Below are 14,086 nucleotides of genomic sequence, written 5' to 3'. Positions count from 1 at the left end.
TGATCCTTCACCAATATTCCTTAATGAGGTTAAGACACTCAAATATGTGGCTCTGTTGCAGCAACGTACCGAAGGGAGAGGTGGCCCGTATATTTATCTCGCTTTTTATAACCCTGTATATAGTTGCAATGAAAAGAGAGATTTATATAAATATTTTTTAATTCAGGCAAAAAAAATTTTTTTTTTAAGTATTCTTTGAGTAAGGATACATCTTAGTAAGTCTCAAAAAACCTAAATTTTTTTTATATAAAAATGATTTTATATAATTTAGAGATTTATGAAAAGAATAAATTATTGGGTAAAACTTAGATACTTAAATTTATATATTTAATATAATTTTATTTAATCAAATCAAGACAATTAAATTTTAATGTGTTAATAATATTAATGTCAATAATTTATTAAAAAATAAATAATTTATAAAAAATTCACATATCTTGATTGAATTGAAAACTTATAGGCATTTTAATTATATAATACTAAGTATATAAATTTTTTCCTTAAACTATTTTGTATTTGGTTATCATTATAAAAATAATTTATTATTAGTGATTTTAAATTTTTATGATATCTACACACACACATATATATATTCATTAATAAAAATGATTTATTATTTAGCCATTTTTAAATTTTATGATATTTGCGTATTTTCTTCATATTTTTACAAGTATTCTATCTTATGATTCTTATGTATTGCATCCCCACTACTTTCAAAAGCTACCGATCAAAATAACTTCACAATTGATCAGAAAACGAACATTGTACAATTTCTCAATTTTTTTTCAAAACTAAATGATTTTTATTAAAAAATGCAAACAAGTGTCATAGACAATTATTTTGTATACTGTTTACTTCATATATATATATATATATATATTAAATTAAGGGGGATTCGGTATAAAAAGTAGAGAGAAGGTATATGTAATTTTTAGAAAAATTAGAAAAAAAGTTAGAAAGATTGCGCAACATCCTAGTTAAGAGGAATTTATCTTTGCCTTCAATACACAAGGGAAATTAGACTCCTATACCTTAAGAAAAATTAGAAAATTTGATCATGTTTTTAAACTAATATAAAATTAGAAAATGGAGAAATCTAATCAATTTTAACAAAATTCAATAAAGGTCGGTGTAAACTTCTCTGATAATATTTACTCAAAATTCATTAATTCAATACTATTTTTTTTTCTTGAGTTCAAATTGAACAAACATGAATGGCTTAATTAAAGGGATAGTGTCTCCTTGAATATTCTACCCACATAATCTGACTACGGCCTTATTGACCTTATAATTCCCATAATTAATTAATACTATCCTAAGAAAGCATACATGGCACGTCATGCAAGTAATGACAGCTTGTGAACCAAATCTAGAATTAAAAAAAAAAGGAAAAGGAATATAATCAATGTTTATCAGTCTCCATAGACTTATATATGTAACTGAAACGTCAAAATGGCATGAATACTGTACAGTTCATGATAGCACAGTGTAAAATACTTGGTCTATAAATAGATCACCATTTCTGATCTTCTCTGAACCATACAAAGACAAGCCTATCTAATTATAAGCTTGTACTTTGCAATCTCTTAAAATATTTCTCTATTCAAAATGAAGTTTATTATCAACCTAAACTCTTTTAGATTGATATTTTTTATTGTGATTTGTGTGTGGCGTTCAAGCTTTGAAACCTGTAATGGCAGAGAAGGAGTAGACATGATCAGGTCATATTGGAGAAAACTCGAAGCAGCCTCTGGGTCTTCCACTTTTAATGTGTTAGACTATGGTGCTAAAGGTGATGGAAAAGCAGATGATACAAAGGTTAGGACGTGTTTTTTTCTTTTTTGGAAAAATTTAACATAATATATTTTTGTTCTTTATTCTTATTTTCTCTCAAATTTACAATTAATTCTATAGTTTTTGATTGACTTGCCATAACCGTAAGTTTCATGCATCTTACTTTTAATTGGTCCATCGACCATAACCTTACAACAGTTGCCGCTACAAGTTATTATTACACATGTATAAAGTTACACATATACAAATCATCTCTCTCTCTCTCTCTATATATATATATGACATGATTATAAAAATCCTAAGCAATTTGCATCCTCGTGTGTTGGAGGATGGCCTCCAATTCTGATGTATATTTGTTTTGGTGTCATTTCACATAAATAGATTAGAGAGCGATGGCAGTGCACGAGACAGAATAATATAGACATAGATAGGCATTCCATATCATGAAGTTAGAAATTTATAAAGTCAGATGTTTCTTCCACATGTGAATTAGCTAGTTATCAGCTCTATTTAAAAAGCCAAAGTCTGCTCCTTTAACCTCAATACATTGATTAACCAAATATATATTTTTATTTCACACTTGAACACATACAATCTCTTTAGTGTGTGTGTGTGTGTTTTTTTTTTAATCAGCCGCTATTTTTTTTTTGCCCGGAATATTAATTATATTAGCCACTTGGTCTTGGGATTTTAATAATTCTCATTCCTTTAGCCGTGCCTGAATGATTTTTTTAGTGGAAAATATACACTTTTCTTCCTTATACTTTTGAAATTTTTACTAATTTTTTTAATTATTTCGTTAACTGTGAAATATGAAAAAAGGCATTTGAACAAGCATGGGGAGCAGCTTGCAACGTGGCGGGAGCAACGGTTTTGGTTCCATCAGGGTCCGTGTTTCTCGTGAAAATAGTCTCCTTCCAAGGCCAAACCTGTCAGCCTAATATCGTTTTTCAGGTTTTGCATCATCCTCTATTCCATTCTAGTCGAAAATATTGACAAGCTAATTGCTCAAATTAATAATTAATTAATTAATTGTTGTTCGTTTTTGGTGTGGAATTAATAAATTAAACTAAATTATGCACATGATGAACACAGGTGGATGGAAAGATCATCGCACCAACAAGCGCTTCAGCGTGGGGCTCAGGAACGTTGCAATGGCTTGAGTTCAAAGAGCTTAACAAGTTTACAATCAAAGGCAAAGGAGTGCTTGATGGCCAAGGCTCTGTCTGGTGGAATCGTCGCTCAGGATTGCCATCCACAAAACCAACGGTAATTCACGAATTACAATCTCATCAAGACCATCAAATAACTCTTGATAATTAATTATTGATTAGTTCAGGGGCAGAGACTAAAAAGCATAAATAATACAAAGCTTTGGGATGTTTATATAGCATCTATATAATATTAAAAAAATTTGGGGGAGCCACTTGAACTTTTTCACTCATAATAACCTAATCATTATAATTTCTTGATTGGAAGAACCTTTGTCTGCTACTTATTGCTTTTTGATTTTGTATATAATTTAGTGCACATATATATATATATTGATAAATTGAGCAAAAGTCTAGGAACTAATTAAAAGTGACATTATTTCATATATATATGTATATATATGCTTGACTGATTCGTGCTGGTTTGTTTGTGTAGGCACTAAGGTTCTATGGAAGTAATGGTGTAACGGTGACAGGCATAACCATTCAGCAGAGTCAGCAGACACATCTCAAGTTTGATTCATGCACTAACGTTCAAGTCTCTGCCGTTACCGTTTCTTCACCCGGAGATAGCCCCAACACTGATGGCATTCATCTCCAGAATTCTCAAGACGTTGTTATCTATAGCAGTACTCTTGCTTGCGGTAATTTCCAAAACCTCAAAATAATCAAAAACCAATGAACTACGTGCGAAACACAGAAGACTAATAACAAGACTAAACTAACATTATTGGTGTTAATAAAATGCATGATAACGCAGGAGATGACTGTGTGTCCATCCAAACTGGATGTTCCAATGTATACATACACAACGTCAATTGTGGACCTGGTCATGGGATCAGTATTGGAGGTTTGGGAAAAGACAACACAAGAGCCTGTGTTTCTAATGTCACTGTCAGAGACACAACATTCCAAAACACCTTAACAGCTGTTAGAATCAAGACATGGCAAGGAGGTTCAGGCTCAGTTCATGACATCAGATTCTCAGACATTCAAGTCTTAGAGGTTGGAACACCAATAATGATCGATCAGTACTATTGTGACAAGAGCAAGTGTGGGAATGATTCTTCATCGGCTGTGGCTGTGTCTGGTGTCGATTATGTTAACGTCAAAGGGACTTTTTCTAGGGATGCTGTGAGGTTCGCATGTAGTGATGCTGCGCCATGTACTGGTCTAACGTTAGACACTGTACAGCTACAACCTCAATCAAGCAAACTAGGTTCGAGCTCTGATAATAACGGTGCTTTCTGTTGGAAGGCATTTGGAGAGTTGAAGACTAAAACAGTCCCTGCATTAGATGACTGTCTCCAATCAGGAAACCCATCGTCCAGAATCAATTCTAATGCTGATTCTTGCTAGTTCATCACCATCGATTGTTTTTTTAAAATATATAGATATAACTATAGATATACTTAAATTTTTATACTTTATGGTAGATAGTTGATAAATGTTATAGAATTAATACTGGGATTGTGTGTATAGTGTGAACCATATATAATATACTCATATATAATGACAGGTGTCTAAAAGAACCATGGTGTAAAAGGAAAATTGGTCTTTAAAATTCAGTTCTACCCCTTGTTGGTTTGTAGGATTGATCAGTTTGCTGTCATATGGCATATCATATGTATTGTAAAATTGCACTACGGACAGTGTTGTGGAGGTCAATGTATGTCTATAAATTAATTCATCTCAAGTTTTGTTGAAGTCAAAGGCATGCATGCTCTTAATTAAGTAATATTCTATTCTATAAAAATTAGTGAAGTTGAGTACTGTGCTTTATTATTGGTGTCGAATAATTTACATCAGAGCTTTTTTTTTTCCCCATTAATATGATATATATTGGGAAATGAAAAATCTATCAAAGAACTCTCAGTATTTCATCCTATATAATGCAATGCAATTTTCTTTTTAACATGTTCATTTGTTTCGGGATAGTTCCGTTTGTCCCAAATGCTAAGGTTCTATGAATTGTAAAACACATTACTTCTCTATCGCCTGATGATGGGCCTATTTGGCATCCTGTTTTGCTAATGTTTTTTTGTTCTCTAAAATAAAAAAATAAAAAATTTATTTAATAATGTGTTTTTAAAAGTATTTTAAAAAAGAAAAAAAACATTGTTTTGAAGAACAGAAAAATAAAAATAATTTTTTGATATTTTAGAATTATTTTTTTGAAGAATAAGAAAAAAAATAAAAAAAAATATATTTTCATTAATTTTTTATTTTCAAAATATATTTTACAAAATATTAATTCCTAAAACAATAAAAGAAAACAGTTTCAAACAGCCCTAATATCTACCATCTTCATTGTCTTTACTTTTTAGTGCCTTTACACTTTCTTCCCAAGCAGCAATATAATGTTGCATAAATTGTATATTGTAAATATTTCTGTAAGACAGTGTTATTAAATTTACGCTAACACAGTCGATCGGATGCATGCACTTCATTAATTTTTTGGGTGCTTGTACCCTTCTTCCCTAGCGTCAACACTCTTCGATGAATTATCACATATGCTCTGACAAACAACGTTGAAACGCACAGTTGAAATCATGCTGACGCCTTATCTATTAGCTCCGTAGTTCGAGTCTTGATGGTGTAATCCCTCAGTTTTTATTTATAGAAAAAACTGTTAATTTTTATTTGTTTTTCATATAATCAAAATCATATTTTTAAATAAAAATTTATTATAAATTTTTTTAAACTATTCCTCATAATTTTTTTATTTTTAAACATAATTAATATAATTAATTAATGATAATTTTTTTTAATATAAATAGAAACGGAAGGAGTATGGAGAGAGGAGTTTTATTTTTGGCTCAGATTTATGACATTACTACTTTGCCCTCAACAGCACGGAGATATTTTTTTCCTCCTCTTTCCTTCCCCAGTCAAATTCGACGGTCTACAGCTCTACATCAGTTTGGGGGGAGAACTTCAATTAAAAAAAAAAAAAAAGAAAAAAAACTCTGCAGATTATCATCTTCGTCCTCTCCTTCCTTCTCCGTCTGCAGCCATCGCCGGCAACTGTGGGTGTGCCATTCTCCCGCCGTCGTGGGGTTCCGTGAGGTAGCGAGATTTTCTTCTCCTTTCCTCTGGTTCTGCGCGTCGCCATTTATCCACCCTTTATCCATTTTTCCTCGCGCGATCCCCTCTCCTCCTTGGATCTACGCGCTGCACTTCGCTTTGAGGAAGACACTGTTGGTTCTTCCTTTTCCCTCTTCGTTTGCAGCAGTCAGCACCGGAATTTTCCTCTTCTTCCTTCTCTGTTCACGCCTCTGCTCTGGTATGGAAAGCCTTGTTCTTTATCTTCTTCATTTTGTGTTGGTTGTTTGGTGGCTGAAAGAGGAAAGGAATTTGAAGTTTCATCTTTGTTAGAGCCCTGGAAGACACGGTTGATAATTTATAAACCATGATGTGGTTTCATGACTTGATCTTGGGATGCACTTAAGGTTTTTGATAAATTGTGTGATAGAAGCATTTTTGGATTAATAGAGTGATCAAGTTTGGTGTGTGTGTATTTATATACACTTTGATTAAAATTTTGCTTTCTTCTTTGTTCAATGTGAGGTATTCTGGAATTCTTCTCTTTTCATTGTGGCTGTTGCAGAAATTTTGATTATTCCTTTTTGCGTCAACGTTTATGCGTGTGTAAGGGAACGGTTGATGTTCTAACAAGCTTAAATAAAGACTAGGAAGAATCTCAGTTTTATTTGAATTGATTTTTGACAAGGACATTAGTTTGGGAAGCATAACCAATCTGTTAAAATGTTTAGGATCATTGATTCTTGATGGGAATTGGCTAGTGTTGAAGAGAAGGTGATTTGGGAAGCTTGGAAAATTTAAGTATTGAAGTTAGAAAATTTTGGAAAGAAGTATTTGGTTGCTAATTCAGGGACCAAGTTTGTTTGTTCTTAAGTTAGTTTTTGAGTGCATATAAAATATTTGTGGAAAGAAAATTATGAAAATTGGATTTGAATATGATTGAAAATGTTGAACAAGTCATAATAGGAGCTCTAAATTTTCTATGGAAAGATTTAAAAACATTGAATATTGTTTATATGTGTTTATGTCATAGATTTATTTATTAGACCTAGGAAGGCATTTTATTTGTGAAGGATTGATGTTGAGATTTTCTTTTCCATCTCTCTAAACTTGTTTGGGCTAGAAATTTTGAGTTTATAAATTGTACAAAAGAAAATGACAATGGTGTTACTTGGGGCAATAGGGATTTAAAGACTGAAAATTGTTGAAAGGGGCTAATTTGAAAGTAAGTTATATATTTGGGAACTCTTTCAGGTAAGTAAATAGTGTCTTAATTAAATTATACACAAATTCCTTTTTATCAAATATTATTTAAGCATATTCACATGTATATTGATATAATTTTAATTCTAATATAGGCTATTGTGATTGGAACTACTCTATATATATATATATATACTAATTGGTTTTTAGAGGAAGAGCTAGAATTATCGTATGATTGAACATTCCTGTTTATTTAATATACTGATGATGCTTGATTTATGGCTTAATGGATGATTAAAAAGGTGGAAGAATTTCTTGAATGTAAAATTTGATTGGTTTTGTTGGATCGAAAAATTGTTTATATATTTTGAAATGTTTTAGTTGATGAAGTCATGCATGGATTTTTTAAGGAAAATATGAAATGTGATTTTGAGAAGAGTTGAGGTTTTAAAAGGTTCATGCAAGTTTGATTTTGAGAATAGAAAATTTTATCTCGATAGTGATTTTTTCTTGTATATTTAAAAATTGTTTTTAAGGGACTGATTTCAAAACGCTAGTTGCTAATGGCAGTTCCGTTAGGCTGTAAATGGTTAATGACTAACTAGCTTGATTTTCATGAGTTCTGTTCTCACGTTTGTTATCCGTGACTCTCGTACCCATGTTTATTTTGTGACTTCAAGTTGCGTTTTGTTAGTTACTATTATGAACTGTGTGTCCACGTCTATTTTGTGACTTCAAGTTGCGTTTGGTTAGTTATCCTCCTGAATTGTGTGTCTACATTTGATTTGTGACTTCGAGTTGCGTTTGGTTAGTTACTCTTATTGACTATGTGTTCACATTTGTTTCGGGCTTCGAGCTGCGTTTGGTTAGTTGCTCTCGTAGACTGTGTGTCCACGCTTGTCATCTATTTTGATCAGTCCTGCTAAAGAATGAGTTTAAAAAATTGTTGCCTTTAAATTGATTATGTGAAACAAATGGTTCTTTTTCTTCTTTTATGGATTCAATATAATGAGTTACATAACCTTAATTGGTTAAAATGGATGTTGTAGCTTAAAACTGAAACTTGATTGCTTTGTTATCATTATTCGAGCATATATATGGTCATGTATTGTATGGAATATCATTTTTTGATATATGAGATATGTGCTCTTCTTATCCTAAGTGGTTATCTTTATTAAATTCACAAACGTTGCCACGTTCTGTGCCTATAACTCTGTTCCATCTTCCCAAAAAAAAAAAAAAAGGTTAAGCAGCTCCATTTATTTTGATCTAGTGATTCTTGAATTTGATGTAATGAAATCCATTGGTTTCAATTAACAAATGTTGCCCTTTTTTATTTATTATAGTCTATTTGATTTTCCAAGAACAAGTGTTAAGATATTTTTGTTTATTTCTATTTAGGGATTGATGATTTACGATGCTAATTAGAATCTTCCGATTCTAAGAGTTAGAGATTATGCTGCATTGAATTATTCTCCTTTCAATTGTGTATATAATTTCTTGAGATTAGTTATATGCATTCACATTTTTTCTTTTTCTTTTTTTTTGGGATGTTATTCACTAAATAAAAAATATTTTTTGGCTCAAGATAGTATAGTTGAACCTATATATTGAGTTGACCATTGAGTGGCTTTATCACTGATTTGAAGATGAAGAATTATTTTTGGATAAATCTTAACTTGAATCAAATTTCATCCTTGTATTCTGATTATGGTCTGCTTTAGGTGCTCTACATAAGTTATAGGTGCCGTGTAGAACTCTATTATAATTTCTCGAATCATGTTGTATGACCGTTGTTTAGTGTAGAACTCTGTCAATTAAATTGTATTGATTCTATTTTTATAAAACATTTGGGAGGTCTCATTTATAAGGGAGACTTTGCCAAAAGTTTTATAAAAAGTTTTGACTTTTGTTAAATGATATGTATATGAAAAATAAAAAAAAAAATTTGTAGCTTTGAGGCTTAAGGGATATGGCTTTCTCATATTTCGAGCCAGACACACCTTTGTTTTTGGGTTGTGACAAAAGAAGATGCATCCATGAATCCCTTGAACTCCCCAATGTTTTTGATGTTGTGCCGGATGATGGTGGCACCGTGCATACTTTTCTTCATAAATATTTTTCTGCCCAAGTATTTATTTATGTCATATCAGAAGTCATAACTTATAATTAAACCAGTAAATGTAGGTGGAAATATTTTTCCTTTGTTTTCTTCGTTTGTATTCTTTTTCTTCAGATCTCTGAAGGCCTGGGTTAAAGGTCATGGAGCAAACAGTAGGGTCCCCAAGCAAAAAGCGCAGAACAAGGACAAAGGTTGACAGGATCGGTGGTTTGCCAGATTCATTGCTTCTCCATATTCTCTCTTTTCTTCCTGCTAAAGAGGCAGTTGCCACAAGCCTCATATCCAGGAGATGGAGGCCACTCTGGCTTTCCCTTCCCTCTCTTGACCTTAACCTTGAAGGCTTTCAGAGTCTTCCATTCTTCCATCGATTTGTAGACAAAATGCTCAAATTGGTAGATTTGAAGTCGGTCAAAAAGTTTGTTCTCGAGATTCATTCTAGCAATTTTAAACCTCGTGATTGTTTTAGACCTCTCAAGATTAGCAAGTGGATCAATGCTATGATTAGTAATAAAGTTGAACATCTGGAGCTGCAACTGATACTGTTCTATGGAGAATTTGAGTTGCCCCCTAGTGTTTTCATTACCAATAACATTAGGGTTTTGAAGTTGAGTGGAGTAACAGTCGGTACTCTTTCTCATGTTCATTTGCCTTTGCTTGAAGTTTTGCACTTGAGAAGTGTTCGTTTTCCAGAATTTCAAAGTTTGAAAATGCTTCTCTCTGCTTCTGCTTCGCTTAAAGAGTTGGTACTAAAATTTTGGTTCTCCGTTCACGATTACAATCCACTTAACATTGGAAGACTTGATCATCTGGTCTCTGCAGATGTTCCCCAATCTCTATTTCCGTCGGCAGCTTTTTCCAATGTGACATTTCTACGGCTGGATCAGGTATATGGATTACGCATGATGGGTAAACTGTTTCTCTTTCTTCTCCTAAGATTTCATTCCCTAATTTTCAGTCTGTTTCAGCATTATTGCACCCAGGGTATATGGCCACTTAGTGATGATATTCCAATGTTTTACAATTGTACCCACCTGGAATGTGTTGCGGGTGAGTGGACTAGGATGGTGAACTGTCTCCGAAACTTCCCCATACTTGAAAAGCTTGTAATTTCAGAGTCGTTTAAGGTTGCAAGATTTGAACTTATTTGTGATTGTAATACGTTGGTTATATTGTGACTTATTTGTGTATGGTTTTTTGTGTATATGGTCAGCAGCCGGCTAGTTCTACATCCCCTCCTGAGCCAGTGCTTGATGTGCCTCCGTGTGTTTCATTGCATCTGAAGGAGTTCACTCTTCATTACTTGCAGGATCCTGGAAGCCATTTTGAACTGTTAAAGTTTATAACGGAGAATGCCAGATTTTTGAGGAGTGCCACCATTAGGAGAGCTGGTGCAAGTGAAGATGGTCTCCGAATGCTCCAAAAATTAGCAGCAAACCTCAGGCGCTATGAGAGTTGCAAACCAATGAAACAACCACCACTTGTGTTTATGTCTTCTTGATACTTGGGATCTACGTATTTAGTAAGTTTCTACATTTGTATGAAGGTTGCATTTTGGTGTATTTCTGAAGTATGCTTTGCTTATTTCTTAGGCCTTGGCGCTTGAGCATGCGATTTGTGTACACATATTAGAAGTGAAATGATGAATTGAAGGAAAAGTCCCTTGAGAACTTTTTTTCAAATTACTCAATTACTTTCAGATTTTAATCTCAACTAGTTATTAAAGATAGAGCAATCTGATTTTATTAATGAGAGAATCATATTCAATAACTATCCAAACAAATAAGGATTAATAACAAGTCACATTAAAAAAAAAAGTCATTGTTTTTATTTTAATAATAATTCATTTTGTATTGGTTCTTGTATGAAATAAATTTCTTAAGTGGTTATTGGATTTGATTCTCACTTTATTATTTAAGATGACAAACTATTGGATATTTTTTAAATAATTTTTTTTGGTACAGAATTCAAAAAAATTATGAATTGTTAAATGATTAATTATTATAATTAGAAAAAATTATTCTGGAGGTTTATAGTTTATAATTAGTTTTGAATTTGGTCATAGTTTTTAATTTGAATTGATTCATTGTATTTTGATTATTCATTTGATTTGTTGATTCCTACGTATTAAAATCTTTAAATTTTTCCTCTTTTAAAGAATTCAATTAATTTTTGACACCTGAAAATATTTTGTCAAAGATTTTAAACTAAAATATTTACTAGAAAAGTTCATTAGACGGTGCATATAGCATATAACTAATACTTAACAAAAACAATTTCATATCAAGTTCAAAAACATTCATAATATCACTGTCCTATTGAATCAGCAAATCCGTTATGTGATATTCTCATTGGCGGACCATGAGGAGAACAATTTGGCCACTTTGAAGCAATCCCTTTTTCATTTGAACCAAAGGAACCTCCCAATGTTGAAAGTCCTCCATCAAAAACTCTTGCATTCTTCATTATATATAGAACTCAAATTCATGCTTCCTTTTTGGTGAACAGAAGATACCAACTGTGAACTCCTTCAGGTGTTGTTCAACGTTCAGGAGAGGAGACCAAAGATAAAGGTGACCCCCAAACACGATCGCGCGTAACTACAATTTATGCCTTTATGGTCCAATATTCACGTTTCATAAACAAATTGATATTTATTCTCAACTCCCAGCTTCCTCTCCCATCATTTCAGGGTTCAATTTCTGAAAGTATGTATAAGAAAAAAATATTGCTTCAAAGATGACAGCTACTTAAATGGTGTTCAGATTCTTTGAGAAATTAGTTTCACGATGTGGGGATGCCTTGGGTAACCAAAAATAGATGCAAATGTTAAATTTAAATATCCATTAAACAGAGCAACAAGATGTGTGTGTGAGTGTGTGTTAAAAGGAGTAAAAATAAGAAAATTGAACATATCTTTAATAAAAAGAAATATTTAGCCACAAACATAATATTTAATTATGTTTGGATTAACTGAAAGTTAGATTTGGGCAATCTTGTTTGAATATATAAAAATTTATGAATTTACATCAAATTTTAAGAATTGGATTAAGTGTTATTTTTATCTCTTAATTTGAATCAAAAAGTCATTAGACATCCTAAACTCAATTATAAGTCAATTATGCCCTTAATGTTAATATTCCCTCCCTTGCAGTTTGCCGTTAACTTATTGTTTGTTCACCATTAGTGAGCCTTAATTTCAATTTTTTTTAATTTTTTATCATACAATATTGGGTTAAGAGTCATTTTTATCCATCAATTTTATCTTAAAGGATTAGTAGGCACTCTTAATTCAAATATTTTATACAAACGAGAGTTAACATTAGGGTGACAAGAAAAAATATTCAATGTTAAAGGATAGAGTTGACCCTTCAAGCAAGTTAAGAGGTAAAATTATTCCTTAATACTTAAAAATTTAAATATGAGGCCATCACAAATGGTCTGGTAGAATTGAAAATCCTTGTGAGAATTAACAAAAAAAATGATAAAACATAAAAGAATGGAATTTCATAGACCATGTAGATATATGCTATTCAAGTTTTGTTTATTTTCAACAATATCCTCCTCATGTCATATCATACTATAAGCCAGTTTACGAATCGTTTATCATTCTACAGTGCGATGATATCTACCATCTTCATTGTACTGTTCACTTTCTTCCCAAGCAGCAATGTTCGATGAATTGTATAATATCTCTACAAAACAACGCTGTTAATTAAAATTGGTTGAACACATAGTTGGACACATGGAGTTGGCTTCCTTTCATTTTTCCTCTGTCCACTTCTTCTTAGTTTCTTATCTCAACCATAAAGTCCATTTATGATAGTTGAGATTAATTGTTTCATAAAATTATTTTAAATTATAATCTTAAATCTTGAATTGCAGTTTAGATAAAATTAATTATATCTTAAATTTATTTATTTATTTTTCATAAAAATTAATGTTTTAATAATAATTAAAAATAAGTTTATGAAACATTAAAAATCTCAACAGGCTAGGGGGTGAAAAGCTACTAATTGTATTCATGATTCATGAACACATATATTTACAACCTTCATTTTTTTTTGGGAGCTTGTACACTTCTTCCTGATAGTTAATGTTCAATGAATGAATTATCGCATATACTCTAATAAACAGTTTAAATAACATGCACACAGTTGAATGCATCAACAGGCATAAAATGGATGAAAGAAGATGCTTTTGTGAATCCCTTGAACTGCCCAATGTTTTTGACATTGTGCCGAATGACATGATGCACTACTAAAGCAACCTTGAGCTCAAAGGCAACAAAAGAATCCCAAGTCACGTGACTCTCATCATTCCTTATTTATTCTAGATCATTTCACATGTAACATGTGTCACAATACTAATGCAATAGCCTCCCTATATATATGGCTGATCTTATGCACACTATTTGATTGAACAGAAAAAAATCATAGAACAACGTTGAGTTTATATTCTGTCTATTTTGTTTTAGCATGGTATCAGAGCAGTGACATCGTTCAAGATGTCTGGCTCCCCAGTAACCAATTTCTCTACCACCGAATCTTCATTAACACTACCCCCACCATATCCACCATTGCCAACATCCTCACCCCCTAATTTTCATCATTTTATCACCATCAAACTTACTGAGGATAACTATCTCATCTGAAAAGCTCAGATTATGGCTTATTTATATGGTCAACAATTATTTGGCTATATTGATGGCTCC

At 32.0% G+C, this 14,086-nt stretch overlaps 2 protein-coding genes across 7 annotated transcripts; both read left to right on the top strand.

Moving 5' to 3' along the window:
* Positions 1 to 1,556: 1,556 nt before the first annotated feature.
* On the top strand, positions 1,557 to 4,718 carry LOC129291642 (polygalacturonase At1g48100-like). Its single transcript, XM_054929122.1, has 5 exons — positions 1,557 to 1,818; positions 2,617 to 2,748; positions 2,890 to 3,063; positions 3,442 to 3,649; positions 3,766 to 4,718. The coding sequence occupies exons 1-5, from the start codon at positions 1,609 to 1,611 to the stop codon at positions 4,362 to 4,364; spliced, it is 1,323 nt and encodes a 440-aa protein (XP_054785097.1). The 5' UTR covers positions 1,557 to 1,608; the 3' UTR covers positions 4,365 to 4,718.
* Positions 4,719 to 5,915: 1,197 nt separating this feature from the next.
* On the top strand, positions 5,916 to 12,038 carry LOC129291497 (F-box/LRR-repeat protein 13-like). 6 transcript variants are annotated; one of them, XM_054928882.1, is made up of 4 exons: positions 5,917 to 10,259; positions 10,341 to 10,499; positions 10,586 to 10,894; positions 11,881 to 12,038. In XM_054928882.1, exons 1-3 carry the CDS (start codon positions 9,516 to 9,518, stop codon positions 10,871 to 10,873), a joined length of 1,191 nt encoding a protein of 396 aa, XP_054784857.1. In that variant the 5' UTR covers positions 5,917 to 9,515; the 3' UTR covers positions 10,874 to 10,894; positions 11,881 to 12,038. The 6 variants fall into 6 exon arrangements, with proteins under 6 accessions (XP_054784859.1, XP_054784860.1, XP_054784857.1 ...); XM_054928880.1 differs by lacking the exon at positions 11,881 to 12,038 and having other exon boundaries at positions 5,917 to 6,291; positions 9,490 to 10,259; positions 10,586 to 11,057; XM_054928881.1 differs by lacking the exon at positions 11,881 to 12,038 and adding an exon at positions 10,965 to 11,057.
* The last annotated feature ends 2,048 nt before the right edge of the window (positions 12,039 to 14,086 follow it).

Source organism: Prosopis cineraria, unplaced genomic scaffold, assembly GCF_029017545.1.
Source record: "Prosopis cineraria cultivar Desert tree isolate PC_DT_omini unplaced genomic scaffold, ASM2901754v1 PC13, whole genome shotgun sequence".
NCBI classification, from domain to species: Eukaryota; Viridiplantae; Streptophyta; class Magnoliopsida; order Fabales; family Fabaceae; genus Prosopis; species Prosopis cineraria.
The sequence above is the reverse complement of the archived record's forward strand: the minus strand, read 5'-3'. Positions and strand labels throughout refer to the sequence as shown.